The sequence below is a fragment of the Chenopodium album genome, chromosome 21, assembly GCF_948465745.1.
Source record: "Chenopodium album chromosome 21, dcCheAlbu1.1, whole genome shotgun sequence".
Lineage (NCBI taxonomy): Eukaryota > Viridiplantae > Streptophyta > Magnoliopsida > Caryophyllales > Amaranthaceae > Chenopodium > Chenopodium album.
This window is the reverse complement of record NC_137854.1, coordinates 21714046-21730535: the sequence shown is the minus strand read 5'-3', so window position 1 is coordinate 21730535 and position 16490 is coordinate 21714046. Positions and strand designations below refer to the sequence as shown.

Genomic DNA, 16490 nt, shown 5'->3' with positions numbered 1-16490 from the left:
TCGAGGGGTCAACCAGATTTTCCTCATCAGAAATGGCCAAGGAATCAGACAGTGGTGCATTGTTGATGGTTGGCTTCTTGCTTGCAGGGGGTAACGGAAGTTTGTTGTTATCAATCAAATCTTAGATAGCTTCCTTAAGCTTCCAACAGTTTTCCGTGGGATGGCCCCTACCTTGGTGATATTTGCAATGTGCGTTGGGGTTCCAGCTAGCCGTTCTTCTTTCGACAGGTGGGTCCCAAAACGGTCTAATGGGAGTTACAAGACCTTTTGCATGCATGTAAGCGGTCGAATGCCGTGTCATAACTCATACCAATAGGAGAAAAATTCTTCTTAAATGGTTTCTTTTGTCCTTGATTATTCATGGCGAGGACTTCATTCAAATTAAAGGTGCTAACATTGTTTGAGTGGGTGGTTTTGGAAGAAGAAGGATTGTCGCTCTTCTTTCCTTTCCAACCACTGTTGGAATTACTATTATTAGCAGCTTTTTGCTTAGCAAGGTCGTCTTCAATGTTGATACCGATGTCATAGGCGGCCTTAAAAGTGTGCAAGTTATTTTGGTATTTAAGATGTTTAGAGTATTTGTCTTGGAGGTTCTTAGTGAACATCCTTACAGATTATTTCTCACTAGGCACCTCAACCATCTTTGCGGAAGTTTCCATCCACTTATTAAAGAAGGAAGTAAAGCCTTCATTCTATTTCTGCTTAAGGATTTCAAGTTCTCTATGGTCAGTTTCAACTTGAATATTGCATTTATACCTATCGATGAAAGCGTTTACAATTGATTCCCAATCAGAGGTTTTCTCTTTGTCAAGAGAAAAGAACCATTGTTGACAAACGGTTTCTAAAGATACAGAAAACAAAGAATGAAAAACTTTCTTGTCTATTCCTTTAATATTCATTATAGTCTCAAAGGCTCTTAGATGAAAGTAATGGTTATCCGTTGCCTTGAACCTTAGGATGTCGTTGGCATTGAACTTCTGCAGAAGAATATCCTTGTCCACCGAGACCCCTTGTGAACTAATGCCCTGGAATCTATAGTCATTGGATATCTTGCTCAAGCTCTCTTACATGAGCTCCATTTGTTGTTGCTTCACAGGGTCATTGATTTCAAGACTTATATTCTTCAACATTTCAGCCATGTTAGCCACTTGCCCCTTGAGTTCGTTGACTTCTTCCTGACTTGCCATTATCTTCTTAGCTTTCCTTTTTTGACCGATTAGCTTATCAAAAATTAAAACTTGAACGAAAGTGTTGTCCTTGATTAGACGCCCTTCCTTTCTTGAGCACGCACTGTAAATTAAACCATTTTTCGTTTTAATGACTTGACTCAAATTGACTTTGATTTCATGGTTTAAAATCAAAAAAGCAAAAAATAGGGTGCATATTTTTGGAAATGGGTTCAAACAAGTGGTTTACTTGGAGGATTAATCCGACTTACCCCCCTAAAAAAATGACGGAAAACACGCATACAAGACTCTCTAGACATGGTCAAATTGTGACATACATGTTAAGTGTGCACTTTATTAGTGAGTGCAAATGCCATGCTTTGACTCTTGTGTATGACCATGGGACTAAGTGCTTAAACTCAATTAAGGACTAAATATGGCTAAAGCCATTAAGAAACTAATCAAACTGATTAGCAAACAGTTCAATTAGACTCGTCATGAGGACTCGAGCAAAAATCTGGACTGTCGCCGAAGCAACAGAACTGTCGCCACAATCTGAAGTCTGTCGCTAAACGACGATATTGTCGCCAGGCGGCAAACAACATAACGTGGCGCCACAGCCCAAACTTCTACGCCATTGTTGGAACCTTAATCTGGGATTGTTTCCAGTGTTTTATCCTAAAGGGACATGCCTAAAGTCGTACTAAGTCAGATTGATTGATTTGTTAGCCTTTAATTAGTGTAATTAATTAATTAATTAATTAGACAAAGTCCTTTTAGTCATTAATTAGTTTATTTAGACTTAAACACAAGTCAAACAAATGGTTAGCACATATAGGGGATGCACAAGTAAAGAATGCACAAGTAGTTCAAGTAGTCACAACATGATGCAATGAGTTTGCAACCTAACCATGACTCTAGTTCTCTAAAGTTCAAGGATATGGGTTAGTCAAAGAGGGTACATGGTTATGAGTCCGGATGCATCGCGTGGAGGCCTTACCTTAGGAAGGGTTGGCGCGTATGGATGGGACCCCCCAAGTTAAAAACTTGCTTCCACGGTTTGGTGGATTCACAAACTCGGATGTACCCGTCGTTGCCAGGAGCGTTCGATTGGGTAGATGGAGCGTGAACCCCCAGAGGGTTATGTAGGACACATATGGGTTTCAGAACAAAGAGAAAAACTCAATCAGGAAGTAGAATCGAGCCAACAGTGCTAGAAATGGTCAAAACAAGAAAGCAGAGTTCTTGCTCGGTATTGGAAGAACTTGGCGCCGGACTACAGGGAATGTAGCCGCAAAAGTACCCCTGTCGCCAGGCGACAAAAGCACTTTACAGGCGACAAGCCCTGTTTTCCAGACGCTAGTTCCTACATGCCTCAGCAGGTATCTACGTTCTTAGAATTTTCCAGATTTCGTAGTATTATTTCGATTCTAGTACGTTGTGAAAGATATTTCTCAAATTTCCTACGTATAAAAATCCTATATTTTTTTACTCATTTGGGATGGTCTATCCAATGAGGACCTTTTTTATGCATATGACAATAATGTTAATCAAAATTCCGCACATGAAATACTTAGAATTTTTCAAGTCTCGTTCGCTCATTCTAAATCATTCCAAAAATAAATTTCAGAAATTAAAATAGAAATCCTCCCTAGTGTAGTCGCCAAAAACTGTAGGGAATATTTCAAGCATTATAACCCCAAGCTTGAACCCCACTGACCACTGTCATCATACACTTAAGCATGGTGGCGTCCAAAGGTAAAGAAAAGAGAGCAAAAGAGTCGCCAACAAGTTTTAGGAACTTGTAAACTGTTCACGAGGTGAAGGTTACACCCCTTAACGATCCATGAGATCGTCAACTCCAAAAGGTCTGGAACCAACCAGGGTTCGGGGATAAGGATACGAATCCAATCTACAAAAGAAAGGATCCGCCTTATAAAATAGGCCTCTACTTTATTCTACTCGTATTCATGTGTGCTTACTGACTAACATACAATCATAATATTAAACCTAAACCTGTTTAATCTATGTTGGTTGAGCATTAATGCACAAATAAATCTATTATTGGCGATCACTTGAATTAAAATCATATTAACCTAAATCAAATTATTAATTATCTTATTAAGCGTGATTTTAAGTACAAATTCCCTTTAAACAAGTATAAAAGCGTGATCAAGCAATAACAACAATATATATCAAGCAACATAATCATAATCAATATAATCAACATCATAATCATATATATTCGTAAATAATATCATCATAGTCATAATAATAAAGCTTAATAATAATAGCAAGATCCTAGGCATGATACTAACAAAATTAATAACAAACCCTAGCATGTCACTAAACATCAAAGATCAAAACTTTAGCCTTAACATGATACTAACATGATATTAGAAAGAATAAAAGGCACCCTAAACATGAAACAAGAAAGCAATAATAACATCCTAACATGATACTAGGAATTAATCAAATCTAAATATGTTTCTACATTGAAATAAATAGGGAGTAAGCTAATTACTTACTTTGAAGCCTCGTACCTCTTTCTAATAACAAAATACACGCGTTAGTAAACTTCAATAAAATAATAATATCAATGAATAAAATTAAATAATTGAAAGAAAGTATTAAAAAGTTTAGACTGGATTTGGGACCAAGCCCTCATAAGGTATCAACCTTTCACGTCTAGGGCGAAGGCAACTTCGAACTTGGCTAGGTGTGTCTAGATCTTGTGAATGCGGAATTGTGTTTAGTAAAAAGCTAGTTCAGATTGATAGAGAGAATATAAAGTATGCCTTGATGAGAGTTGATGATTGAAAACGGAGGTTCAAGGACCCTATTTATAAGAAAAATAGTTCGGAAATAGGTAGAATTTAACAAGGAATAAAACTCCACGCCGTCGCCGCAAAACTAACTTGTCGCGTGGCGACAAGCCTGTCGTTTGGCGACAGCTTGGATTTTCACTTGCTTTCAACACGGAGGCCACCTGTCAATCAAAATTGATCTGTAGAGTCCGTACGAAGGCTAAAATCGTAATTTCACATAAAACAATATTTTATTCCAAGTAAAATTCATAAAAACACAATTATCAGTCCTAATTCCATTAGGATTTAAGAGAACCTTCTAGAGAGTTCTAGAACATAATCAATCCTAATAGCTTTAGGAATGATAATTGACATTAGGCCCTCCTCTAGATCATTGGGCCGCATGTAAGGATCAAACCGGACCCAGTTTAATATTTTGGTCATAACTTCCTCAATATTAATCGGAATTGGGCTTATAATATATCGTTAGAAAGCTCTTTGCGAGCCCCATCTAACTACACTATTATTGGACCCTTATCATGGATCAAACTAAATTGGATTGACTATTTTCATAAAATAGAGTTGGTTTTCGAAAACAGAAAGAATGATTTTAATAAAAAAACTAACCGCATCACTAGACTTTTCACACTTTCACTTCATTCGATTATTGTTCGACGCGAAAAGTATTCATCACTGGATTTGGTTTTGGGGAGACACAAATGGGTATTTACAATTATAGATAAAAAAAAGTTTTATATTAAAATTCGATAAACAACTTAGGCATCGCGCGGGTTACAAAACTAGTATATTAATGTATATTAAATTTAGATTTCAACTCATGTGAACACAATAATTTAGCATAACTTAACTTTAAAAATTAACCGGAGCCGACCCGACCTTGTCGAATCCATTATGAATAGCCGAATTGATACATCTACTTACTTCTACAATTAGATTAAAATTCTCAAACTACAACAATACCCGCTATACACGTCTACTCGCTCTCTCGTTCCTTTGTTGCGTGTGTTGTGGAATACGAGCAACAGAACAGCTTCTGAACTTCATCAGCAGCAGCAATGGCGACTGCCTTCGTCCGTTCATTTGCTTCATCCATGTCTTTCGTTGCATTTCCTCATCATCCTTCTAATCGCACTATTCCTCTTCCTCTTCCTCTTCTACGATTCAACCCTATCTTCACCTCTAAGCTCCCTTGCCTTCATCTCCATGCCCGCAAAACTTCTCACCGATACTTTTTTCAAGGTCGGAAATTCTCAATTTTTACTTCATCTTTTTCGCTCTTTAACTATTCTGTGTTGTTGCATGAATTTATTTTGAAATTATACGCTTAATTCAATTTTCTATTAGTTGGATTTTGTTGTGTATATTGTATTATGTTATCCACTAGTTATAATTTTTGTTTGGATTGGAAGTTTAATTGGGAAATTTAAATAGGAGCTTAGTTTAATTGAAGTAGTTTTAGAAAGTTGGAGTAGTATTTTCTTTATTGTTTGTGCTCTAGGAATTCAAGAGGGTTATACTTGATTGTTCTATTACTATTTTGCTCTTTTTAAGGGTTAAGAGTTCTTAATTGTATATTGTTTTTCGACGAGTTTAGTGATAATATATACGGTTTAGTAAGTGACATGTGAATGAATTGAGGAAGGGAAAGGAAACACATCTTACTCAGTTTTCCCTATTGTGAACAAAACATTTCAGAAATTATTTGAGATTTGTTATTAGTAAGATTACGTATCAATTAAATGGGGATAAGGAAGCTGACGAGATGTGGCTCGGTTAGTGTAAGCTAATAATTTAAGGGAAGAGTAATGAGGAATGAGGGTGTATTTTTTTTGTCGATGACTACACAGAATAATCACTTTTGGTTCATGTAGCCTACCCCACTTATGGGATTAAGGCTTTGATTGATTGACTGAGTAATGAGGGTGTATTTAAAAAGATTACGTTGAATTTTACATAGGATGTCCGGACTCCAAAGTGTGCTACAATTGATGAGGGTATATGTTTTGTGGAAAATTCATTTGTTGATTTCCATTACCTTTAATATTACTGTATAGAAATATGGGTGATACAGAGACTAGAAATCAAATGTTTGCTTTCGGAGATGAATTATCACGGATATCAATGTCGGACATTGTATTTCAATTAGAATATTTTCACTACCAATAAACAAGTTTAAAAGAGATCATGTGTATATTGAGAGTTTGAGTTTCGTAGTCTATTAAATTAATTTGCAACCTTATATCTTTTCTTTGGAAGATGAGTTGATGTTTCACCATTGTCCTTGTCAGTGAGGTCTGTAGCTGCTCCAGCTGAAGCCTCATCTGGCTTCGATGAGATGGCCTCAGGGACCAAGAGGAAGTATTACATGCTTGGCGGTAAGGGAGGTGTTGGAAAAACAAGCTGTGCAGCGTCACTAGCGGTGAAGTTTGCTAATAGTGGGCACCCTACTCTTGTGGTTTCAACTGATCCAGCTCATTCTCTAAGTGATTCTTTTGCGCAGGTTTGCCATAGGGAAATCATATTTTAATGTAAAACATTTGGTTAATCTTTAAATGATTTAATATTCTACTGGATGTATGACAATATTTTCAATCGTAGGATCTGACTGGAGGAACAATGGTGCCCGTTGAAGGGCCTGACTCTCCCCTCTTTGCTCTCGAGGTATTAATGACTGCTGTACTTATATTGGAGCTAATTTAAAGATGCTACTAATTCAGTGAGTTAATGCATTCTAAGTGAAAATTTACCAAAATTGGCAGTGTCTTACACTCTTACACACTTAGAAAATTAATATTTTTAGAATTCTGACAGATAAACCCAGAAAAGGCGAGGGAAGATTTCCGTGGTATGAGTCAGAATAATGGAGGAACTGGAGTAAAAGATTTCATGGACAGCATGGGGCTTGGCATGCTAGCAGAACAGGTACATCTTATATTATCTGTTGCTGTGACCGAGTTGTTGCCCACCCCTTTTTATATTCACTGTGGAATGAATTGATAAGTACTATTTAGGTCTTACGGCTCAGTCAAATAACAAGTCAATCTTTATCTGTTGGGTTGGTCTTGACCTGCTGTGTTTATTTTTATCAAAAAAGCTAGGAGAGTTGAAACTTGGGGAGCTTTTGGACACACCACCGCCTGGCTTAGATGAAGCTCTTGCAATTTCTAAAGTATGTATCTTTGGCCTTTTCTTCCAAGAGATTTGGTATTATTCTCATTTACGAGTGTTATATCATTTTATTGAGGCCTTGCTAAACTTTAACTTCTTTTTCTAGGTGATGCAATTCCTAGAATCACAAGAATATAGTATGTTCACACGGATTATTTTTGACACTGCTCCAACGGTGAGATATTTTACTATAACTTAAGTGTCACCCTTTGCTTTTATACGAATAGATTAAATGAAATACCAATTTGACTGCAGTTTAACTGAAAAATCAATTTTAAAAAGTAATATAACGAGTTCAGAACCATCGCGGATCAATGGGATCAAAGAGTCAAATTGCACCTGGTCTTGACTAGTTTAGACTAGCATAGAGGTGGTCACAGGATGACCTAGAGACCAGCTAACATAAATGATACATATTCGAGAATACCGCTATGGATATTTAAAATTTCTTTAATGTTCCAAATCTATCATCTTTCAAGAATTAATTGTCAAAGTTATTATTTATGTAGTCAACATTGATAGCTACCCATTGAGACTTATAGTTGTATATTTACGGCGTATTATTTTATTCACCATTTCCTTTTGAATCTAGTTTCGTTTACTTTTCTAAACAGGGTCACACATTGCGACTCTTATCATTGCCAGACTTTTTGGATGCTTCCATTGGTAAGATACTGAAGGTGCGTTTATAAAATATTGATTGATATTTCACTGCCAGACTTTTTAGATGCTTCCATTGGTAAGACTTTTTAGTCGAGGGTAGTAGTGCTTCAATTTATATGACCCCACCTTTCTCAAAGTGGCAACAAGAGCTTCATAGGGGCCATTACGGGTTTCCGCTCGGGTATGGTGGTGGTTGGTTCCAAGGTAGGTCGTGCTTTAGCCACTACAGCTCCACCCCTAATTATGCCCTAGTCTGTAAACACTCTGATAAACCTTAGTGATGTTGATGTTGACTATTATTGTGAGTATTCAACAGGAAGAGTAGTCAACTCTTTCTATCGTCCCCACCCCCATTCATAATCCATAGGCTATAGAAGCCAATGTCAATATGTATTTAGCTTAGGGGGTGTGCCTAGTCTTGGCTCTTACTTATTGTGGTGACAGTCAATGAGTGTGGGGGTGTGTCGGTTTGCATGTTTGTTAAAGTTTGTTTATTGGTGTTATGCATTCTTGTGTAGTTGTGTTATGCTGGTTTAGAATTTGTGCTTCATTGTTTAGCTCTTTTTGGCACAATTGCATTATAGAATTATTGAGGTTGATTGTAGAATGTCGAATATGAAGGCCTTGATTATCCTTTTCGGTAATTGTGGTTGGTTTTGATTAATTGTAGGCAACGACATCATTTGACAAGCACTAGATTGGTTGTTGGACAATTTAACACTTTGAATAACCTATACTACCAAATAACAAGTATATGAGCAAGTAAAGAATCGTATCCAAAAGGGATGACTAACAAGGTATCAAAATTTGGGAAACAATTACAAGCTTAACTTAGCCATAAGATTGATTTAACCGTTAAGCATGAGAAACGAATAATTGAGATTTCTCACCTAATCAACACAACTAAGGCCTACACAAAAACAAAGAAACCATAACCAAGCAAGAAGTTTAATCTAAATGCAGAATAGAAAGTTTTCCACCAAACTCTGTCTTTTTAATGGAAGATTTGGACTTTGGAGTGCATAAGTATATATTGGCCACCAAAATGCACACGTAATTAACCGGCTAGCCAAGAGATTAGTCACAATCCATGGTGTAGAACAAAGTGATAACAATGATATTAAAGCTTTTTTTTTTTAATCTGACTAGTAAAGAGAAGTAATAAGCTAGGTATAGATTGTACATTCAAGAACACATATACAGATTGAGAATCTTTTTGAATTTTCAAATATATAAAAGTAATAGATAAGAGTTAGAGATCACAAATTGAAGCTTCAAATTTGGATGAGAATTTTAGAAATTTAAGAAAACAGTTCTTGAATTTGTCTTTTACAATCAATGAAATTAGGATTTCCAAAGCTAAATTAACTAATAATTCAGATTAATTTAAGTTCTAAGCACAAAGCAATTGTCAAAAAAAAAAAAAAAGAAAAAAAGTTCTAAGCACAAACTAAGAGGAAGAGCCTTAGATAACTAACTGTCCATACAAAATAAGCTAAGGCAGTGTTTGGAAACATTGATTTCATTTCAAATTTTGTATTTCAAATTACTTGTTTGGGAAAACAACAATTTTTAATTCATAATTTCAAAGTATCCATGGTGTTTGGCAATACTTAGGAATTTTAATAACAAATTAATTAATTTAACTAATAATCAGTATACAAAAATTCACAATGTATCAATAACCAAAACAATAAGCTTAACCTTCATCATCATCAATTCCAAAGATCTTACTCACATTTTATATCCAAAAATTGTTGTCAAAGCCGCCGTTGTTAAAGGGGAAGGTCGTGGTGGAGGAAGGTTAAGGATGGAGACTGCTCAATCGAGGAGACAGAAAGTAATAAGTTGAAAAAGGGGGTTTTCATGGAAGGGATGAACTAGGATTAATACGACAAGTGTTTGGGTAGTGCCGTAGTGAATTTCAAATGACATGGTTTGACTAATTATTTCAAATTCTTTGTTTTATGAAGTTTTCTTAATTGTTTTAGACTTTGGACTAAATTCAGATTTCAAATTCCAACTCATCCAAACACTAGAATTAACCCAATTCCAGAATTTTAAATGAAACTCTTGTATCCAAACAGAGCATAAGGGGGTTTCCCCTAAATTACGTAGAGAACTCCGTCAAAATAATTGCAGAAAAGCCTTGGCATAGCCGCACCATCTATTGGAAAAGCCGCGCCATCTTCAGTTAGGCTTAGGGCAGAATGTTCAACACTCAGAAGGAGAGGGCTCTCCAAATAGGTGGAGAGGCCGCGCCTCTGATTTTCTTCAATTCTGCCAAGGGGAGGCAGCAAGGTCTGTAGCAGGGTTGAGAGACCGTACCATGCATTTGGAGAGTTCTCTCCACTAGGAAATCAGCAATCCTGCTAAGGGGATGAGAACTTCTTTTGATGTTAGGGAGAGGCCTTGCCTTGACAGGGGGTGATTAATCTTCAAATTGAAAGTCTTTCTTTGCTAATTGGCGGGCTAAGCCACCATCCTTTGGAGAAACATGAATTGGAGGAAAGTTATGCATTTGTAAATACATAACATTGATTAAAATATTTTAAAAATACATGATAGAGAGGGAAAAGAGGAGAGAGACAGGAAGAGCGAGGTCTATAGGTGGACCCCACCTATTTTTTAGTCGGATTGTATCACGTGATGGGGGACCACATGCTGATTGTTCTACTAAAAGTTTATATAGTACCATTGAATCCTCAGTGATACTATTTATGCATACATTTAGTACAACTAAATGCATATACAATACCATTATGTGCATATATTAGGGGTGCTTATGATGCGAGTTGAGCTCGAGTTCAGCTAAGCTCGACTCGAACTCGAAAGCACAAAATTGAAACTCGACTCGAACTCGAAACTCGCGAGCTCAAAAGAATTGAGCTCGAATTGAACTCGAAAACCTATTACTTAAGCTCGACTCGAGCTCGAACTCGAATTGAACTCGAAATTTTTATTTTTGCAAAGTGAGTAAGTACTTTGTTGTCTATCATGTTATTCGAGAATCGATTCTAGGTCTTGGGGTGACATAGAAGGCTACAGTGCTCCAAATTATACAACATTTACTACTCAAATTGTTAAGCATGACAAAACTAAATGTACTTTATCATTTTAAGCATATCACCAATTTTCCTTAATTAAACAAACTACATTAACCCACTGAAAACCCTAAGTTACTAACTTACTAATTAACTCACAAAATAGCAAAAATTAATTATATATACATCGAATCTACCAAGAGAAGGATTATTAAGAAACTTTTGTTAAAAAAATAAAAATAAAAAATGAAATAAAGGGAAATTTACCGGCGTTAAGGAGGAGACGGAGACGCAGCGATCGGGACTTGCAGCGATTTGATTGAATTATGCTTCTTTGAATTACCAAGCTTGTAGACCTTTTAAACTACTATTTGATTGAATTTTAGTATAAAAAATAGATAGAAGAGGAATGAGAACATGGAAGGACTAAGGAAGATGAAAATGACGACTAGAAGATCCTAGAATATTCAATTGGAAATGAAAAGGCTTTATTTTTTTTTGAGGAAAATGAAAGGAAAAGGCCTTTTTTAGGTATTTCTTGAAATACAATGTTTTTTTTTTTCAAGAAAAAAAAGAGTAGGTTTGGCCCATTATTCCTAATTATAAATATGAATATGAGTTTGGCCCAATATTAAAAATTATTTGAATTATTGAATAAGAAAATTAAGTTAATTTTTTTTTATATATATTTAAATAAATAAATATAATAATCCATAGTGTATTATAAAAATCGAGTATCTCACGAGCTTTTCGAGTCGAGTAAGGAGTTGCTCGGCTCGACTCGAAAACATTTCGAGTCGAGCCCGAGCTCGAGTCGATCTCACTCGAGTCGAGGTTTGACCGAGTTTTGACCGAGTCGAGCCCGAGTAGCTTGCGAGTTGTCTCGCATCATAAGCACCCCTAGCATATATAGTATCGATGTATATTCAATGGTACCATTTGATCATCCAATGATACCGGAATATGCTTTATTTGTACATATGCATAATTACATGAATATCCTTTGTTATGCATTTCTAAATGTGAGACAAACACAAGAGAACCACAAAAATGTGAGACAAACACAAGAGAACCACAAAAATGCCAATAAGTAGCTAAAATTCTAAAAATTAGAGAAACACTACAAAGTGAAAATAAACTAGAAATATGGTTAGGATACAGTAAAATAGAAAGAAAAGACTACAAAAAAGAACTAAAAATACTACACAAAGTGGATAAAAATCCACTTATTAGCTGGGTCCAAGTTTTGAACAGTTGAACCACTGATTTAGTACACAGAATATATGAAAATTTAAATCCAATCATTCTCTAGAAGGTAAATGCCTGTCTCAAACATCGATGAGGTAAAAAAATACTGCTGTGTTTGTAGTGATGCTGTATGTAATGTTCCTCTTCCCCATTTTTAATAGTTCCTTATTCCCCCTTAATGATTTGCCTCTCATGTGCAGCTAAGGCAGAAAATTACATCTGCTACTTCAGCACTTAAATCTGTTTTTGGGCAAGAACAGCCACCTCAACAGGATGCTGTAAGCTTGACCCTCTTTTTTGTTGTCAGTTCCTTTTACCTTTTCTTGTGAATAAGCTGTATATGAGTGCCTTCTTTTTAATTTTTAGGCTGGAAAATTGGAGAAGCTACGTGAAAGAATGATTCAAGTGCGAGAGCTATTTCGGGATACAGATTCGACAGAGTTTGTCATAGTCACTATTCCAACAGTAAGGATATGGTTTTAGTGTAAAGCATTTTTTTGTATCGTCTTTGATAAGTTTTCTTTTGATCTGTAAATGACTGTGCATGATGCTCCATATCAAAGATATTCCCTTGATATTTAGTTGTATACATTTGTTCTTGGCATCATATTTGATGCATTAAATACCCCACTGGAAAAAATCCATTTCCTAAATGTTTTGGTAGTGGAAATGGAAATATGTGCTCAGCAAATAAGACATTCAGAGCAGGAATGGCAGCTTGAATGTAGCAAAAAATCATCTTGGTCTGCAGTTTATACTTTCCTCTCCTAGCAAGGACCCATTTTGCTTTTTTTCACTCAGCTTCTACTCTGCTTTCAATCACCTTCTTTGTGAAGTATGAAGTGAACCTCCAAACGAATTTTCTCCAGCTACCCAATGTCTCGCTTATATTTGTATTAATACCCCATCCCTTCTCTCCAATGCATAATCAACTCTTGCAATCAATCAATCAATCAATCAATCAATCAAAGCCTTAATCCCAAAAGTGGGGTCGGCTAACATGAGCCATAATCAACTCTTGCAGATCTAACAAATTTCTTTCCTTGGCCCTGTACCTTGTTTCTCCGAATCACAGATTTTGTTGCTCCATGTTGCAGTTGGTATCATTTCTTATAAAGAATTTTGTTTTATTTCTTTTCTGAAGTCTTTGGCTGTGTTTCCGGCTTTTCTGCCTTCTGGTGTCTTCTCTTACCAAGTGTCCAGTATTGCAGTCTTCTGATCTCCTTTTTGTTATATTTGTAAGTTTTTTGTAGTTTTTTTTTTTACTGTTATTTGCAGATTTATCTCTATTTGTTTGATTGATTATTTGTGTTTGACAACATTGCATGGCTATTCCAGTTGAGTGGTGGGATCACATATATCTGTGTGCATTCTCCAATTTTCTTTTTCTATTTCAAAATACATTTCCGTTCTGGGAAAATTTGTATTTGCCAGTTTCTTGATTTTTACATTTTCATGTGATAATCTTTATTATAATTTTTTGTGGTGGAGACATAAACCATTTCTTTTTGTTAATCCAGGTCATGGCAATTAATGAATCAGCCAGACTCTCTGCTTCTCTAAAGAAGGAAAATGTGCCTGTCAAGAGGCTTATTGTAAATCAGATCCTGCCACCTTCTGCATCGGATTGCAAATTCTGTGCAATGAAGAGGAAGGTACAGGTTTATTTCCTGTTATACACACATTTTAAGGGTTTCAGACTTTCAGTTGGGTAATGTTGGCTTTTTTGGTAGGTAATTTAGAAATAATAAACCAGATTGAAGATTGTGAGAGGCTCTCTTTGGTTCACCTGATATTATCTGAACTTGTCTAAATTTATATTATTTTGTTTGAACATACAAACTTATAAAGTATTATTTTATTTGAACTTATGCTTCCTCTTTTTTATTTTTAATTGCACCATCTAAAGTTTCACGTTTGCCAATGCAAGCCATTAATATCTTTAATTTGCTTTTAGTAAAAGTAAAATAAAAAATTGATACATGGAAAGCATATATTAAGACGAATCTAAGATTGAACATGGCTATACTTTCCCTCAAATGTAAAACACAAAAGATGGTCAAAGAGAAATGTCTTAATAGTGAATAGTTAAAATGGTGAAATCATTTCAGCTTTATTCAGTTCAGCTCAGCTCAGCTTAGTAAATCAGAACAGACCCTTAGTGGAAGGGTCCACATTTTATGGGATAAGTAGAGAGTATTTTATAGACTGAAGATCAGTTTACAGAAATGAGGGAAGAGAAGGTAATTTGGGGGAATATTATATAGTCAATGTATTAGTGCTGCAATTAAGTCAGACGGTGTTCGGCATGTGATCAGAGTGGTTGGATACTCCCTAAACAAAACTTAACATAATATTATGAAACTCCTCATCAATGTCAGATTTTAGTAGAAATGAGGGAGGAAAAGGTAATTTGGGGGATAATTAGATGACTGATTATTTGGGGGATAATTAGATTACTTGCCATGCGATCTCAAAGTGCTGGAGAAGACTGCCTAATAAAATGTAACTTCTCATCAATGTTCATCATACATCCTCTGTAATTGATCTCACCATAACTCCGGCCTTCCCAACCAAGCTAATACAACTAACTCATTTGCATTCCGTAAAGTGACCCTTGCCCTATAATTGATGCATTACAGAGTATGTGTGAAAGAGTTTGTTGGGGATTACAGAGTATGTGTGAAAGAGAGTTAGTTGGGGCGCAAAGAGGGGGGGTTGTCCAAATCACAGGGGTTGATTGGGTTAAACTTCTCATTGTAATTGGTAAACAATAATGCTATCATCCAAATTAGGAATACATGAATTATGTTGAAAGGATTTATTACAAAGTTACAATGAAGGTCCTTTAATGACATTTGTGTGCTCAATGTTAACTTAGCACTTGTTTTATGGCTATGGGAATTTAATTCCTATGTTAATTTACATATAGGAAGTAACTTCATATAATTCGTTGAATTTTCTGAACTTGTCCGGGTGTCATGAAAATAATGGAATTTGCATTTCATGTGAATTGTGATTGAAGGTACTTTAACTTTCCATGCTATGTTAAGTAATGAGTAACTAAATTTAATGCTACCCCAATTGGATTTAGTACTATTCTGATATAAATCTTTCGCTTGCGGATTTTTATATTAATGGGTTATACATATGAATCCATGTTCTAACCTGGCATTGTTTTTGTAATCTGAAAATTTTACAGGATCAGACGCGTGCACTTGATGTGATACAAAAAGATCCTGAACTCGCTCCCTTGACTTTGATCCAGGCACCACTTGTTGATGTAGAGATCAGAGGCGTCCCGGCTCTTAAATTTTTGGGTGACATCATCTGGAAGTAAACATCCACATCATGAATAGCATCGGAGGGCAGTATCCTCAAGGCTCAAGCCTCGCATTCTCTCCATGAATCAGAGTGATATCATCTGAGGAAGCTCTTTGTATACTTGCACCATGATACTCATGCCAATAGTGATTAAAGGACATTTGTTTTCAATGTAAATTAGAAGTTATATCCATAGAACTATAGAAATTTCAAAATTTTATGGAATTAGGGTACGGTGGGTATATATTCATGTGTGCTGTAAAAAATTTCTCCAGCAGCAGTGGTAAATGAGGCGCTTTATTAATGTTGGCCCTTGATCTTAATTTTCCTAGTTAGTAAAAATATCATTCCTTTGTAAGTTCATACTGTTTACAAAACATTTTGGGGGAATTTTGTTTTAAATTAAAGGTAACCTCGATATTTTATATTTTTGTTAAAAAAAAAAAGAAATTTTGACTTTTACTATAAAAAAAAATAAAATAAAAAAATAGTCAAAAAAATTGTTTTTTACCACTAAAACTTCTAAAACTTTTATTTTACCACCAAAAACATTCTAAAAATTGTTTTTTTACCACCTAATGTTAATAAAACCGTTAAATCTAACGGTTTCAAAACAAATTTTTTGGATTTCGTGCGCAAAACATATTCTTTATAGGTTTTGGGGGACAATTTGGTCCTACGGACCATCGGAATCAATCTGAGGTCATAATTGACAAAAAAATTATCGGAAATGCCTCGTTTTGTGTGTTTCATGCAAATTGAGGTATCTTTAAACACGCAAAACGAGGCATTTTCGATCATTTTTTGTCAAATCTAACCTCAAATTGGATCCAGTGGGCCAAAATGTCCCCCCAAAACCCCTAAATACCATGTGTTTGACAGTATAATTGAAAATTTTAAAACTTCCGTTAGGTTTTTGACGACAGGTGGTAAAAAAAAAATTTAATTTTTTTGGTGGAAAAATAAAAGTTTTAGAAGTTTTGGTGGTAAGAAACAATTTTTGTTTTTTTTTTGTGTTTTTTTTTTTTTTGTGGTAAAAGTAAAAAAAA

At 35.4% G+C, this 16490-nt stretch overlaps 1 protein-coding gene across 1 annotated transcript; it reads left to right on the top strand.

The window, feature by feature from the left end:
* The first annotated feature begins 4935 nt into the window (after window positions 1-4935).
* Window positions 4936-15843, top strand: LOC145601236 (ATPase GET3B-like). Its single transcript, XM_081657209.1, has 11 exons — window positions 4936-5233; window positions 6283-6494; window positions 6593-6655; window positions 6806-6916; window positions 7089-7163; window positions 7269-7337; window positions 7777-7842; window positions 12318-12395; window positions 12484-12582; window positions 13638-13772; window positions 15320-15843. Exons 1-11 carry the CDS (start codon window positions 5050-5052, stop codon window positions 15455-15457), a joined length of 1230 nt encoding a protein of 409 aa, XP_081513335.1. The 5' UTR covers window positions 4936-5049; the 3' UTR covers window positions 15458-15843.
* Window positions 15844-16490: the final 647 nt, after the last annotated feature.